The 15,615-nt window shown below is 42.5% G+C and overlaps 1 protein-coding gene across 1 annotated transcript in view; it reads right to left on the bottom strand.

Annotated features, from left to right (window-relative positions):
• CA10 (carbonic anhydrase 10 (inactive)) overlaps nucleotides 1-14,923 on the bottom strand; it is a 157,663-nt gene extending 142,740 nt beyond the window's left edge. Inside the window, exons 1-3 of the mRNA XM_085240097.1 lie at nucleotides 14,585-14,923; nucleotides 13,797-13,937; nucleotides 13,451-13,538 (exon numbers count right to left, since the gene is read on the bottom strand). Coding sequence (XP_085096223.1) covers nucleotides 13,451-13,511 — 61 coding nt within the window. The 5' untranslated portion in view covers nucleotides 13,512-13,538; nucleotides 13,797-13,937; nucleotides 14,585-14,923. The remainder of the gene's footprint in view (nucleotides 1-13,450; nucleotides 13,539-13,796; nucleotides 13,938-14,584) is intronic.
• Between the last annotated feature and the right edge of the window lie 692 nt (nucleotides 14,924-15,615).

Here is a 15,615-nt window from a genome sequence, read left to right as displayed (position 1 = left end):
TAGAAATATTCAAACAAGGTATTTGTAACTCTACTGCTATAGCACTTAAAACATACTAAATCTGAAATCTGCTCATGAATAGCGCAGTAAGTTTCATGCTTCTAAGCACTTACTGCAGTAACATGGTCTGTTTCCCAACATCTTTGCAGTCCTCGGAGAGGTGTAGATGCGGATTTAATGAGCAATGCATGCCATCTGTTAATATTGCCTTTAAGAGCAACTGTGAAAAAAACAGCAATACCAGGAGTGCAAGGGATGGCAGAAGCTTTAAAAAAAAAAATGGACTATCGATAATAGGGCCCTCCTTGTATGATTGCTGTAAAAACAAATACCCCCAAATGAGCACACTACATGTTTATTTGGCAACTGTTAGAATATTTAAGTCAGTCTTAAACCTGGATTAGAAGCACAGAATAAGCGTTTGGGCTAACAGAGCTAGTAGGCGTATTACTTCAGATCAAAAGACAAACTCCCCACACTAATGCATCCCAGGACCTGATCCCCAAGCACACGTGCTTTGGTTAGCTCCTTTTTCTTACAAAGTAGAAAAGATCTTTCGAGTTGCATCGAGTACTGGTTTACATAAGTACAGGATCTGGCTGCTTGTTATTTTACACTCAAGCCAAGAGGGTAAAAACTGCTCTAATTCTAAAAGATTAGTATTTCTCACTTGCTTAGCAGGATTATAAAGAACTACTTTGGACGCTAGTGGACTCTGGTCTCTAAAGTCTCTAAACAGAAAAAGCTAGGTTTGACAGAGAAAGACATTCTCAGCTATTATGTAGGGCTATACAGCTGAATTCCATGAAGCCATTCAGTACACCAACACAAACACAGGGGGTCTACGTGGTGTTACTTCACTCAACGAATGCCACAATTTGTGCAATGTGAGCACAATCAGGGAGAAAGTGCTTCCAGTGGCTAGCCAAAGTGCTAGCTAAAGATCAGGGTAGTTATCCACCTTACTGTGAGGCTGTAATTTAGACCACAACATGTGGTTGAAGCTTCAAATCCTGCCTACAAAGCTGCAAACTTTATTCAACCCTCTTACGTTGGAAGTTCAGTTAGTGCCTACTTCTCCCAAATCAATCTTCTGTAGAGCATCACAAGAGGCCTGGGCTTATGTTTATATAATATCAGGTACTTCTGCCATATGTAAGGTTGCTATTTTACACTTTCATGATAACTATTTTCATTGATCTACACCCCTCAGTAAGCAAAACTGTGGTTTTTGTTTAGATGATTTCCTAGAGGATAAGGACTGTACTTCCTAATGACTGGCAATGACTTCTTGGGGGTCTCATCTCTTTCATACAGTCATATATTTAAGTCTTATGTTAATGCTTTTGTCTTTCTTCAGATAATATTGAGAAATCGCCAAAAATCCATTTAAGTGCTTTGAGTTTACTTCCACAGTCCCAGTTTTAACTGAACACATTATTAAATCTGGAGGAAAAGAAGCAACTGGAGGTCCATAATTTGCATGATGAGCTATCTTGGCCTAGTTTATCCTGCATAGCTTTGCAACAAGAGCAGATGTAAAAGCTCCTTGCAGTCCTTAATCAAGACATGCTACTACTGTGACACCAGAAGGCAAAAAACACCAGGGTTCAAAACGAGAGATGGCTGCACGAAATTCAGAGCTTAGAATTCGCTAGAATTCTCTCACAGAGTTGGAAGTTAATTATAAAGTTAAAGCCACATCACCTTGCTTTATGTCAGTATAAACATACAGAATGCACTCATAATAAGTTAATAATCATAAAATTTTATTATATACTGACCCTTTAAATCAGAATTGCATTCTTTACCAATGATTTTAATGGGTAATTAATTTATACTCCCTTTTTCTAGGCGGATGAATGCAACTACAGTTAAAATGCAAAACCTTACTTTTGTACAACTTTTCCACATCTCCTGCAGTGAACACAAAAGCAAAAAAATTTCTGCCTGTTTTCACCACATAATGACAGGAATAAAAACTGCATTCAAAGCAAGATATAATTTAAGCACACTTCCTGTTAAAGAGTTAATCATACTGTGGTTTAAACAAACATCAAAACCTAGTTGTTTAGAGCTTGACTGTTTTCACTATTTATTCAGCCAAAGCCAGTTTCTTTTTTGAATGTGATGTAGATGTTGTATCTACACTCATCTGGCATGCACCAGGTACTCAACTCTTTTCATTAAAGGAAATAATCATTTTAAAAAGAATGCATTTTACACTCTTCTATAACAAAACCAAACACATTTTTGTAATTACACTTTTAGAATGGAGTATTTCACAAAACTACACATGAAAGCCAAAACAGTTCCAACTTGCAACCACCTTAAGCACAGACACGGTAAATACAGCCCAAAAGACATAAATGAGGGGCTTGATCACTCTGCTTTTCTAATATCAGACCATCCACTCAGCTTAGATGTCCCCAGAACTCTCCCAGCCATAATCAGGCTGATTTCTTCTACATGCTGTTCCCTTTCCCCTACCTCCAGTCTCCTCCATTCTTGACTGATTACTATCTGTTAAAATGCGTATTTTTTGTACACTGATTTTCGTCTGGGGAAAACTTCCTACACCTGCATAGAAATTAAGTGCTGAAATGAAGATTAGCCATGTTAGATCTCTGGGAATAGCCTCGAGCCCTGATAATCCAAATACTGCACTATTTTAGAAAATATAATTTCCCAGAAGCTTTAACAGCAATTTTGCACTTGGCCACATTTTCAAACATCAGTGAAGCCTACCTGGGACCACCACCACTGCTCATGGCAAAAAGAAGGGGAGACAGTGGAGGTTCTGATCGTTAGGAGCAGTGGCCACCACTTATAAGAAAGAAACAAACACAAGATTTAGGTTCTGTTCTTATTTGAGCTTCTACTAACACAAACTCGTGTCTAAACATAGTAAAACTTAGTTCATCCATCTTCATTTAAATTGAAATAAACTTTTATTACACTATAGAATAACATAAATGAAAATATATAAAGTTCAATTCAGGAAGAGCTCAGGTCAGTGTCTCAAGGAGTCATGAATAATAGGATACTGCTAAAATCAAACATTATAAGGGATAGTTAAAAACATTACAAACCATATCTCTCAGTTACTTAACAATCTATAGGTTCAGTCAATTTAAAAGATCTAGGAACAGAGGTTTAGTGGATTAGTAACAACAGACCATTAATCTCTGCAGCCTCAATTTTAATCCAGCAATGACCAAAGTGATTGAAAATCATTCTGACCACATGACCAGCAAAGCTTCTAAGCACAGTTCTGTCACATACCTGAATCCCAGCAGCAGAGGTCACAGTGTGCTCTCAGTGGGACTTTATACCAAGAGACCTCTGCTTAATACTTGATTAAACTCAACACCAACATTTTTTGGTGGAGTAATTCTATCTGTATGAACTAGGAGCTGATCTGAAGGTTTTACTTTACTCTTTATTTCGGTCTGCATTAGCAAAGCTTGTTTTATTTTTTCCCCCTGGGCAGAACATCCAAAACACGTTTGTGTTTGTTTCTACGTAAGTTTTTAAATGAATGTGGAGGAACTGATGGCTGTCATTCCAAGCAAATGCCAGGAGATTATTTCCGTACAGTTTATATAATATGAGTGAAAGTTACATCCAAAACACTTTGAGGTTTTTTGTTTTGGTTTGGTTTTAATGCACTAGTACTATGCTGTGTGCTCTTGTTTTCTACCTAACAATCCTCTATTTTCAAGATTTTAAGTTCTGGAGTGTTCTGAAGTTTTCAAAGACTAGAATCAATGTTTAGATGTCAGAGATGTGATGATATTATGTGATCAAGGCACATCTTCATCTTTTGGTCCTCAAGAGCAGTTTCTAGGATATCAGTAAAGCAGACACTGAAAGGGAGACCTTTCAGAGAGGATTTATATTCAACTGTTCTGCATTCTGAAATCTGAGACACAGGTTCTTTTTCAGGAGCATTAGAAGGAAGGAAGACGATGACTGTCTTGTCAGATATGTTCTTTTATTACTGTGAAGTAAGGAATTATTTAAAAGCATGAAGACACAGAAGGTCTCACTTGCAAAGAGAAAGGAACATAAAATGTGAGAGTTATGTGTTTGTACAGCACCAAGTAGAGCCAAAGCAGGATAATGGCTGAAGGAGAAAAAGTTCCGTGTCCTTTGATAGATACAGCCAAAATATATAAAGCTGATGTAAATGTGGAGCTTTGTCTAGCTATTTTCATAAATAGTACAATAGTACAGTAGTACAATAAACTTTCTTGCCACAGTAGAAATCTAATCTTAACACCATATATAAATGCTGACCTCATTTAAAACATGAGGAACTTTTCAATTGATACATACTGGCCCTGCTCCCACCTTCCCTCAGCTGTACAGAGGCCAAGTTTGGCTCATTTTTCCACAGACAGCATGATAGACAGAACCACAGGTATTTTCATATACTCCCCACAAGAAGTTTCCTCTATCTGTTTAACTAAACTCTGCTTATGCAATCTAGACTGTGCCAGCTGCTTGCACAAAACTGGCAGGAGGTTTCCCCAGGCACCACTGTTGGCACCACCTGGTTTTTTGGGTCTCTCCTCATCCCACAGCACAGCTGTGCCGCCATCCCTGCAGCGCTCATGCAGGAAGCCTCATAGCCCAGGCCTTCACATGGCACATCCTCTTTATATCTGTGCTTGAGGTCTGATCTAAATAAAATAAAAATCTGCACTGGAAAAAGAAGTAGAACAGAAAGTCACATAGAAAATCATGGTGAATTGTCAACCATCTCTAGTTATTTCCTTTTTTTTTTTTTAATTTTGTTTGCTGTAGTCCAGGGGAAATCTGTTTACTGTGGTGGAAAACGGCATCTGTTTCATTCAGGGAATCCATACAGCAAGAATTAACTAACTAAATCCAAATAATTTAAATTCTGATTGTAAACTTTCTCTTGCTATGTTATTCATACTATAGAAGTCCATATCTTCCCTTTACCACAGAACGAATGAATATGATCAAAAAACTATTTTCTTATTGCATATATGACTTAATCAGGGATTATGAAAATTTCTGCTCATCTACACAAGGTATTTCTAAAGATAAAAAAAAAGCTCTCGAGTACATCCTTAATCTAAATTATTTCATACAATCACACATTAAGACGCAGATACAGCAAAACTCTTCAGTATATCTTTTACGTTTTGTATTTTGCTGGATTTGTGTATTAATGTATAGCAATAAAATCTAAAAAGAATGACTGTTTTTAGTTCACAAGAATAAAAACATATTTATGCTACCTAATAAAAGTAAATAGTATTATTTATTACTCTATTTTGCGTCCTTTTCCACAGTGAGCTAAATACCTGTGACTCTAGAGCCAAGGCACAATTACAGACTGGCAAAGACGAATTGTTAACAACTTGGAGAGAGAGCCAAGGGGTTTACTGAAGATAGAAATTATGCACCTGCAGGTAACTTTAAATCCCACTTGCAATTACTAACTGTCACACTGTACCCCCAGGATCAGCTGGGCAAATGAGAGGAGATTGTGGAGTCCTTGTAGATTGCTTTGCTTTCCAGCAGGCACAAAAACTTACCATAACAATAAGACAATACTTATAAATAGGAGTACTAACAAAAAAAAAAAAGAAAAAAGGAAAAAAAAAGAAATGGGGAAGCCAGGCGAATGCCCACATCCATTTGCACAGCATATCCAGTTACTGCAGCAGTCTGTGGGTCTGCTGAGCTCCCCTGCCCCATGGGAAAAGCAGGGCCAGGGTCTTGGCTGCCCTCAGCCTCCTGCAGGTGGGAATGTGAGGCAAGCAGGTAGGGGCTGCCTGTTCATTACTCCTAGTCACAATGATGACTTAAAGGAATTGTACCTCATAATAACTTCACTGCCATGACTGTGAAGAGCAGAAATACAGTGTAATGCCCATGCAAAGAGAGGAGGAGGGATTGGGACCCCCACCCCCATGCTGTGGCTCCTTTCCCCAGCTGAGGACATATCGAGCTGAAGCAGACTGCCCGGGGCGGAGGGTCTGAAGGCAAAGGAGTCAAGCTGGCACCAAGCTCACTGCTCGGCTGGACGGAAAGTTCTAGAAGTTTAAAAATGTCATTCTATGTTTCTCAGTGCCAAACTTGCAAGATTTTCATCATTTGGCAGCAGCTGTCCCATCAGAGGTCAACTGCACATATTTCAGCAGAACTCTTCAGAAAGATGTTTCTAGAAGGTGTTTGCAAGGGCTGGAGTGCCACAGGGCAGCCATCTTCCTGAGGGGCACTGTGCCTCAAGCTGAGGGACAGGGACAGCTGCAGGCTGGCCACCTTCTTACCAGCACCAGGCATGTCTGAGGAGAGAAGACATGAGAGGAGACACATCCACATCAAGCTTCTTCAGCCTGACAGTGAAGGGAAGTGAGATAAGGAGCAGCGGGGTGCGAGGCTGAGGGCAGACGGGATGCTGAGGCACCCAACATGGCTGACCCGCAGCCACTGCTGTGTGGGCTCAGCTCTGATGTGTGACCCAAGGCAGGGGACGGGGCTGTGACCTGCCTCAGGCTTGTCGTGTCTGCTCCCTGATTGCTGTGAGGTGATTCACTGCCAGTTTGTGACCAGAAGCAAGGCTTAAGAGTAATCCTAGAGCTGCAAGGTGCGAGTGAGTGTGAACAGGAACTGCTGTTAAATATTTATATTGCTGTTAGGTGATCTGTCACACAACATTTTACCTCATTTTCTCCATTGTGTTATTGTGGTCAACATCTCTTTCTGCCTGCTGTTACAAGGCTTGTCACTGAAACACAACATTGTTTTCTTCCTTTTGACTGAAATATAGTTCAATCTCTTCCCATTCATTATTTTCATTCTTGGAAAAATCCATGCTCTACAATCCCATTCAGAGAAATCTGCTGTTCATACACTCCTGAGCAGCAAGGTTAGGACCAACATTGGCTCAAACACTGTTCTTTCAAGGAACATTTGCCCTTTTTTTTCTGTAACTGTAGCTTCCCTTATGGGAAACAGCATGCCTCTCCTGTGAATGGTATGAGTGTCCACTCACGTGTGAACAAATAGCACTTTCTCCATAAAATTTAATTTTCTGGGGACAGTATATTAAAGTAAAATTATGCTTTTCATCCAGCATGCACCTGGATCTTCACTACCTTTCTCCTAAAGAGAAACTAGTAGTCATTTTATTTTCTCTGCCACAGTGGCAAATGCAAATTAATGCTCCTTCTAGCAGCCCAACTATGTCACCCGGCCAAATGAAATGTAGCTGTGTCAGTAGCAATCCTTCCTGACCCAATTGCCAGGAGAACAGCAATCAGGCACTTTGCTGGAAAGTGTGATCATTCCAGCATCACTTCAAATGATACCATTTTTCAGTCACGTGTGCCAAAAGGCCTTTCAGTATTACTCATTATCTTTTTCTTTCAGCATTAATAAGGAAAATTCTGTAGGTGTCCTACTGAGCTAGTCTTTCTACCCATGGCAGAACAGAAAAACTCCATTCTGAGGAGTACTCTTGAAGCAGAACAGCGCATTATAGTAGCTAACAGTAGGAAAGAACTTAATTTGGAAACAACCCACAAAACTGACAAGATGATTTTGCAAAAAACCACATTTTCCCTCTAAATCTATCTACTCAAATATTACTTTCAAAAACCAGAGATGTCAACACATTTAGAAAGGAAAAAATGATAATGCTGCTTAGCTTCCTCCTCTCTGCATGCTTAAAAGCCACTTTGGAGCAGCCAGTGCACAACTCTGTCTGTTCCATACTTAAAAGCCAGATGACAAATAGGATATTCTGAGCAAGTTAAGCTCTTGATACAGGAAGTAAGAAAGAATGTCTAAATTAATAGATAACATTATGGATAATATCTATCTTTATTTAAGTATCTTGTTAAGAAGTATTTTATAATTATTTTCTGTGAGTTTCACCTGCTATGATTTTTTTTCTGGCAATAATATTACAAAAGATGACACTGTGGGGTATTTATTTTACTACAGAAATACAGGTACACCAATCTAAACCAGAAATATTTTAGCATGGAAAAATACCTAACAATGAAAGCATTTATTTTGTTTAATTCTGACCGTTGCTTTGGATACTCTCAATGTGTGTGAAGTGATCGTTTATGATTTTTCAACAAGAATAAAAGAAAAAAGGAAAAATGTTAGGGATGCTGCCTTGGGTAGAGCTGTGCATGGCATCTGTTCTCAAAAGGAGCATGGAGTCCCACCATCAAAAGCTTCCCTTACTGTCAAGCTTCAAGTTTTTGCAATTTCTAAGGCCTACATCTCATTAACACTAAAGCCATTTATAATATTCTCAGAGTTCTGAGGTCTTTTAAAGTGGGTGTGAATATAGGTTCCCTTATGCCTTCTTACCTCAACTGTCAGCTGCTAAGCAGTTGGTTAATATGGAAAATGTCTTCCATGTTGACAAATATCTTCACTCTGCCTATGAGACACCCAGTGCTTGCTTGTGTCACCAGAAAGGCTTCTGGACTACAGAAAATATTGATACAAAACGTTTCACTCATCTCTCTTATGACAGTAATAACTTCCTATTGTATCTTCGAAACAGTACAGTGGAAGAGCCTGGATAGTTTTTTAACTGTCATTGAGGAACACAACAAGGCCAAAAGGCCACTTTGAAAACTGGGTGTCTTTATTGTTGAGATCTGTAAAACAATAGCAGTGATTACTAGTTTCTTCTCTTCAGTTTACTGGATGGAAAACAGCTCAGCATAATATGTGCAAAACTATTCATAAATGTTCCCTTCGACTACCTTTACATAAACTAAAAATATGTGTGTTGTTTTACACTTTAGTGCCTATCTGGTCACGCTCTAGCTGTAAAACTAACAACAAAAATAGAAGGATGAAAAATACAGGACACACACACACACACAAAAAAAAGAAAAGCAGACACTTATATGGGACTACAAGGCTATTTCCATAGAATTTTAAAGCAGAAACATCTTCACACCTTTTGAAAAGGCGGCAACATCTCTGAAGTGAGAAAGCATTCACATGATAAGAAATGGAGAGGCTTTGGATATAGCATATGGCCTCCATCCTGTGTTTGAATGTGAGCAGGAGGATTGAGTCCACGTGGATTTTCAGTAATATCAACAAACGCCATGCAGGCATGAAGGTTTGCCCACACACATGAAGCTGTGGGAATAGGCTAAAGCAGAAAGAAATACTACAGTGGATTTGATGCCAGAAGATCTTAGCCACCAGATGTACCAGGCTGCATATTCTACCTGCCTATGTGCCTAGTGATTTCTTCCCTCTCACATATACCTGTGCTATGAATAATTCCTTCCCCTAGGATACTACATTTCTTACTTAACAAACGTGCCAGAAAAAACTATTTCTCAAATAATTATTCTCAAATAATCAACATGGCTTCAACATTTTTGTTCAAGCATAACGAGCTATTCAGTGTTAGTTACTAATGTACATGAGAGCTTTGGTATTCTTCTCTTCTACAGAAATGCTTGTGCTAGTTTGAATTACCTCAGATTGTGTAACAGTAAGAAAAGAAGAGTTATCAGACCTTTATGCATCATCATTCAATTACTAATTCAAGCCCTGGCATAATTTAGAGTTCCTATAGGACATCTCTGTGTTATGCCAGGTAATAAGAGCTCAGAGACCACAGAAGCAGCAAGATAAAATGAAATGCACTGTGCTCCAAGTACCCCCCTAGACCTCAATGCCAAGAGACACTTGATACACAGGAGATACCTCTGACACTTAGCAAGGTTTTGATACCATCATAATTGTTCATGATACATGATTTATGACCCACATGACTTCTGTCAAATAGGCCAAAGCAATTACATCATGGAAGGGATGTGCCCCTTCACGACTTCAGGATGATAGCAAAAAATGAAAATGCTTTCAAATAATGAGAGCTGTGAGACTTGCACAGATTCCATCCCTTTTAGTTCCTGCAAGCCAAAACCGTAAGAGGTAATGTACCAATTCATAGGAAGCCACAACAATATTGAACATACAGGTTCTATAAATCATTTTGTTGATGGATTAACAGAAAATGTACATAGATATCTTCTTAATCAATGCCTACTATGGTATCTTTCCCTTATTTAAATGAAATATTCTGCAAGAGTTTCAAAACAGTATCCTGTTTTTTATCCTGAAATTGATTTTTAACATTTAGAATCACAAAAAAAAATGCACTGGTTTATACAAATGACAATGCAAACAAATTATGGCAGCCACTGTGGGATCAAAACATCTAACCTCAGCTGAGAACACTGATGGTAATTAATCTTAACTGGTGATATTCTCACCAGGAAAGGAAAAAATTCGGTTGTCATGCTATCAACCTATAATCCTTTTTCTATACAGACAGTACAGTCTCTGTGCCATCATGATCTGCGTCTTCAAAGGAAGCAGAGGGGTCTTATTTCAGCATTGTTTGGAGGACGTCTTCATTCTGACTACCCTGTGTTCTTTTTGTGTTATACCATAATTCAAAACCTTGAAACCATAATACAAATCAAGATTAGTTTTCTTCAGACACTACACCTCAAAGGAATAAATATGCATCATGACTTACAGGAAAGAGAGGCCTTTCATTTCTTTCTAAAAGACACAAATTGTTTTCTTGGTCCTTCAGTCTATTCTTATTTCTCATTTCCATCTGCAAGAATTCTCCTTTCAAACAATTTCAAGTTGCAAAAGCCTTAATTCAGTATGCCAAGAGATCTTAAAATGTTGTTTGCAAAGTTTGCAGATAAATAATTTCCCAAGCATAAGGGCCAGTAATTAAAATATATATATATTCCTAAATCTCAGTACCATTTCTTCTAAACCAAGCAATGTAACACACGTACAAGCAACTGACCAATAAAAAATGTTAGAACATATTTTGAAAATGTATAAGCCTCCTTTAAATAGATTATTTTCCATATAGTAAGCATTAAGATCCTACCAAAACTAAGTCTTAAAAAATAATGGGAGAGATACCATTGTATATCTTCATTATTTAATTAAGAAACAGCAGTAGTGCTACATTGAGCATACTTTATATTTAAATGTCATTAAATAAGTAGCAAAAGATTTTGTGACATAAATTGAACCTATCTTTAAAAGACAGATTTACTAATAATGATAAATTACTTATAAGCTAACTTAATATTCAGGTCTGTCGATGACTAACGCAATCCCTTTGAACGGCAGCCCTTAAAAGGCCCTAATCCAGATATCCACTGAAATTAGTGGAAGGCCAGTGCAGCTTGACGTGCATACTGAATTCAGCCTCTGCTGATGTTCAGGAAAGATCCATGCACAGAACAGTCCTGTCTCTTCACCGCTGTGACAATGTTCCTTGGTTCACATTCTGGTCGTTTGTAGCACTGTGCTTGAACAGCGGGGCTTTTTTCAGCAACGTGTTGAATGAATGGCCAGTGCTGAAGTGCTGAACAGACAGAGCTGCTGGAATCCAGCGTTAAATGGAGGCAATCCTTAAGAGAGCCTGTTACACCTTCCCTCCCTTGGGCTGTTATCCAGACACCCCAGCTACACGGTATGCTACAGAACATAGTGTAAAAAGGATGGCAGAGAAAAGATACATAGCATTAGTGTCAGTCAGGTATCTACAAATCTTAATCCTTTTCACCAAGGTGACAAATCCTGAGGATTTCTGAAAAAAATAAAGATCCTTAGGAAGAAGAAAAATAAAAAAACAAAGGCTAAATGCCTTCGTGTTCATCCTCTACGTGCTTAAAAGGCTAAAACCAATTATTTGAAACCACAGCTTTGCCCATGCAGCAAAAGCATTCCATCATTCACTTATTTCATATATTCCTTCACAATAAAAGAAAAAAAAATAATAGTTAAAAAAAAAAGGAAAATAGGAATGGGAATCCTCTGTAATGTGAGAGAGATGGAGAGGGAAGAGACCCCCTGCAGGACTGACCTCACTGTCAGTTTCAGGAGCCTGGGTTCTCATTTGGGAAAGAGAGAAAAGGAGGGAGGAAGATTAGGAAATGCTGGCAGCTAACTGCATGGCATAAGGACCTGCAGAGAATGGGACAGCTTTGTTCTGTCTCAAGGTATTACTGTTAGAATGGCCAAGAAAGTGATAACCTTCGTTTTTCCATTCTCACCGTGGTACTTAAGGAAGTGCCTAATTTGAAGAGAACTGGACAGGTGGCATATCATGCTGAGCTAAATAGATAAGCGTGAGATTTAAATGACAAGGCAGCAGGTTTTGCTGTTCTAAAGAGAGAGAGAATTATTCTGATGACACCAATGGCACCAGTAGAAGGTCAGCTTGGGGTGCTGCCGTGTCACCTGAGTGCCTGGTAGCAGATGGTGCCAGTCTGGAGGGATAAAAGGACTGACGTGCCACACAGGCTGACAGCAAGAGAATTTGCTTAGGAATAAAAGTTTTAGGTCAGATGCAGGCAGTATTAATATGTCAGCACCAGTGTCACCAGTCCAAGGGCTGCAAGGCTGGGTCAGTCAGAAAACGCTGCAGGAAGCGCAGTGAAGGCAGGCACTGCCAGGGCGAGCTGCTGCAGGCTCTGCTGGCTGTGGGCCGGCCCGAGCCGTTCTCTGCACAACCCCAAGGGAGCTTTGGAGCTCCCTCTCCATCACCACAGCCGTGTCAGGCTCTGCCATGCCCACTGGGATGCCCTTCTTTCCCCCTGCAGTGCACTGGCTGGCGTAGCTCACGTTCTCGTTCCTGGACTTACGCAACACCCAGAGGGCAGAAGCAGCCTGCAGGGAAGCGGAACGGCAGGAGACACGGGCAGCCTGCATCCCCATAGGGCTCGCTGAAGTGTCCCGAACTAGAAAACTGGCCACCTCCCTGCTACTACCTCCTACAACATAATTATTCCAGCATGACTGACATGACAAATTAACAAGGCAGCCAGGGCTTTTGCAGCAGAAGGAAGTGTTTTCCCCAAGAATAAATTGTTCCAATCCTTTACGCTAGACACCCGGCCGTGCCTATTCATTAATTGGACAAGCTCTAGTGACAACTGGAATTACCTGATTTCTATATACTAGAGGAGAGAGAGATCTTTTCATGCTTAAAAATGAGGAGTCTAAAGCTGGAATGCCAGCCACCGAGTTTAAGAACTTCAAGAGCTATGAAATTCTGAGATTACTGCAGTGTTGGGATTAATTATCACAACCAGAATACATTAGGAATTTGAAGCACCTGCTTAATCACTGCACTGTGGTTATTTATTGCAACCAGTGTATCGTAATTACTAAACAGGTACTGGATGTAAGGGAGGAACTGATGGCTGATGGTTTCTGTCATGATCCACTCACAATATGTTGTTCACGCATTATTCAACTACAGCTTAGATCTGCATTTATCCATCTCTTGCCCCTAGCTTAGGGAAACCCTGGCAGCCCTGCCAGGTATTTCTCGCCCACACCCGCCCTTTCTGTGCTGGTTGCGTACCTGAAATGCAGACAATGAAATTCGCTTGCAGAAGAAAAAGCACCTCCCAAACAATTTCCATCCTCCGATTCTCATGCCAAGTGCATCCCTCGGCGAAAAAAAATAACAAAGATCAATATCGCAGTTTGAACGATCCCAGCAATTTTCCTTCTGGACTTGCAGACTGTATTCCCCAGATGTGCTGACAACACATGTCCGAGCTCTCTCTGTGTACAGCTCAAGCAAGATCCCTTCCCTTCCTTCGCCCTCCAAAAAAGACCACGAAGCCAACCGCCAGGACGGGGCTCTTCCTCCACGAGCGAGAAAAAAATCCGCCGGATTTTCCAACAAGACATAGACCACAAACCCCAACCGATCCGGTCCGGAGCGTCTCTATTCCAGGGCGGCCAGGTGCGAGTTAACCCCAAACTCTGCACGTCTCAGCGGGGCATCGCCAACATGCCTGGGGCAGGGAGGCGACGGAGGAAGGGAGTTTCCTCTCCTGCTGCTACAAAACGAGCGGAAAGAGATTAATACCCGCTGCAACGCCTTCTTTCCCCATCCCAACGGTACCGCACCTCCACGGCGCGGAGCTGATCAGCGCGACGCAGCCGGCTCTCCAGCCGGGCGTTCTGCAATCCCCGGAGCCCAGGCTGCTTTCCGCCCGGTGACTGCAGGGGTCGTTCTTGCCCCGCGCAAAGCGCTGCCCGGCGACGGCCGCGCTGCCCCCGCCGCTGCCGCCCCCCCGGGCCGCTCCGACCTCGGTCGCGCAGCTCGGCGGCCCCGGGAGGGGCTGCGGTCGGGGCCGGGGGGGGCACCGGCACTCGTCCCCTCCCCCTCAAATCCAAATCCCAACCTGCAGAAGTGGGGGCTGCGGGCAGCCGGGGTTTGTGCGCATCGCCGGCCGGCTTCGCTAAGGATGCCGATATTTTAAAACTTATTTAAAGAAGGAGGAAAAGAAAAACAAACCCAAACTTCTCCCGGGTTTGGCGGTAGGAAGGGCAACGTGAGCGCACGAGCAAGACTTAGGGAAGTACTTGTGCTGCAATGCACAGCTAATTGCATTCCCCGATCCACAGTAGTTCTGCAGAGATACCTTCCCCCCTCCCCGTCCCCAAACAAGTACTGCCGATTTTGGGGCAATCTCTTACTTACCCCCAAATCCTCCCGCTTTTTACTGTTTTTCAGCTCATCAGATTTGTCACTCTCGCCTGCAGTCCCAAAAACAAACCGAGGTCAAGCTCCGAGCCGCGCGCCGCAGCCACCTACCACCACCTTTAGCTGCAGGGAGGTACCATCGCTCGTCGGCTTCCCCCCCCTCCTCCCCGAATCCCCGCTAGTTCGCCATTTCCCCGAGCGGCGCAGCGTGCTGCGGGATGCCGCGGGCCGGGCACGGCGGGGCTCGGCGCGGCGGCGCGCACGGGCGCGGGCTGAGCGCTCCGCTCCGCTCGGAGGCGGTGCCTGGGCGGGCGGCGGCGGGGCCGCATCGCAGCGCGGCAGGGGGGTCTGCGGCGGGGAGCGGGCTGGGCCGAGCGGGGGAGGCGAGGAGGAGCGGCAGCCTTCCCTCTCTCGCGCGGCCGTCCGGCTTTTCGGGCACGTTCCAAAAACTGCCGCTCACTTTGTTTAAAACGTGCGTCCAGATTTTAATTATTTTCTCTTTTTCCCCATCCAAAAAGAGGTGCACCTGGAGAGGTTGGGCTTCCCAGAAAGGGGAAACCGAGTGCAGAAAGGCAGCGATGAGGGGTTGGGGAGCTGCGCAGCGCTGCGCGGGCGGTGCGTGGGGGGCTGCCCCGGGCCGCCCTGCCGCTATCTGGAGGGGGAGCAGAAGCTGCGGCTCGCGAGTAAAAATCCCGGTTGAGAAGGATGTGAAATGGTGATCCTGCGACCGCTCCGACCGCGGGTGCCTTCACTGATCACTGCACGGCAGAGGGAAAGGGGAGGGAGGGGGATGCTTCGGGTTTCAAAGAGATATCCCGGCTCGTGGCAGGTACGCAGAGGTCATATTATGAAAACTCCAGCGGGGGCTGCATGCATAATAGATTGAATATAGGTTGGTTTATAAACAGCAAGCCCAGGGCTTCTTGGAAAATGCACCTTTGCCTGGATTCTAGTGAAATGGGAACGCCTCTGAGTGGGGAAGGAGGAGATCTATACAAGAATAAACCACAGGCTTGGCGGTTATTGTC

The sequence above is a fragment of the Meleagris gallopavo genome, chromosome 20, assembly GCF_905368555.1.
Source record: "Meleagris gallopavo chromosome 20, MGAL_WU_HG_1.1, whole genome shotgun sequence".
Classification (NCBI taxonomy): Eukaryota; Metazoa; Chordata; class Aves; order Galliformes; family Phasianidae; genus Meleagris; species Meleagris gallopavo.
Note: the sequence above shows the minus strand (reverse complement) of the source record. Positions and strands in the feature narration are given on the sequence as shown.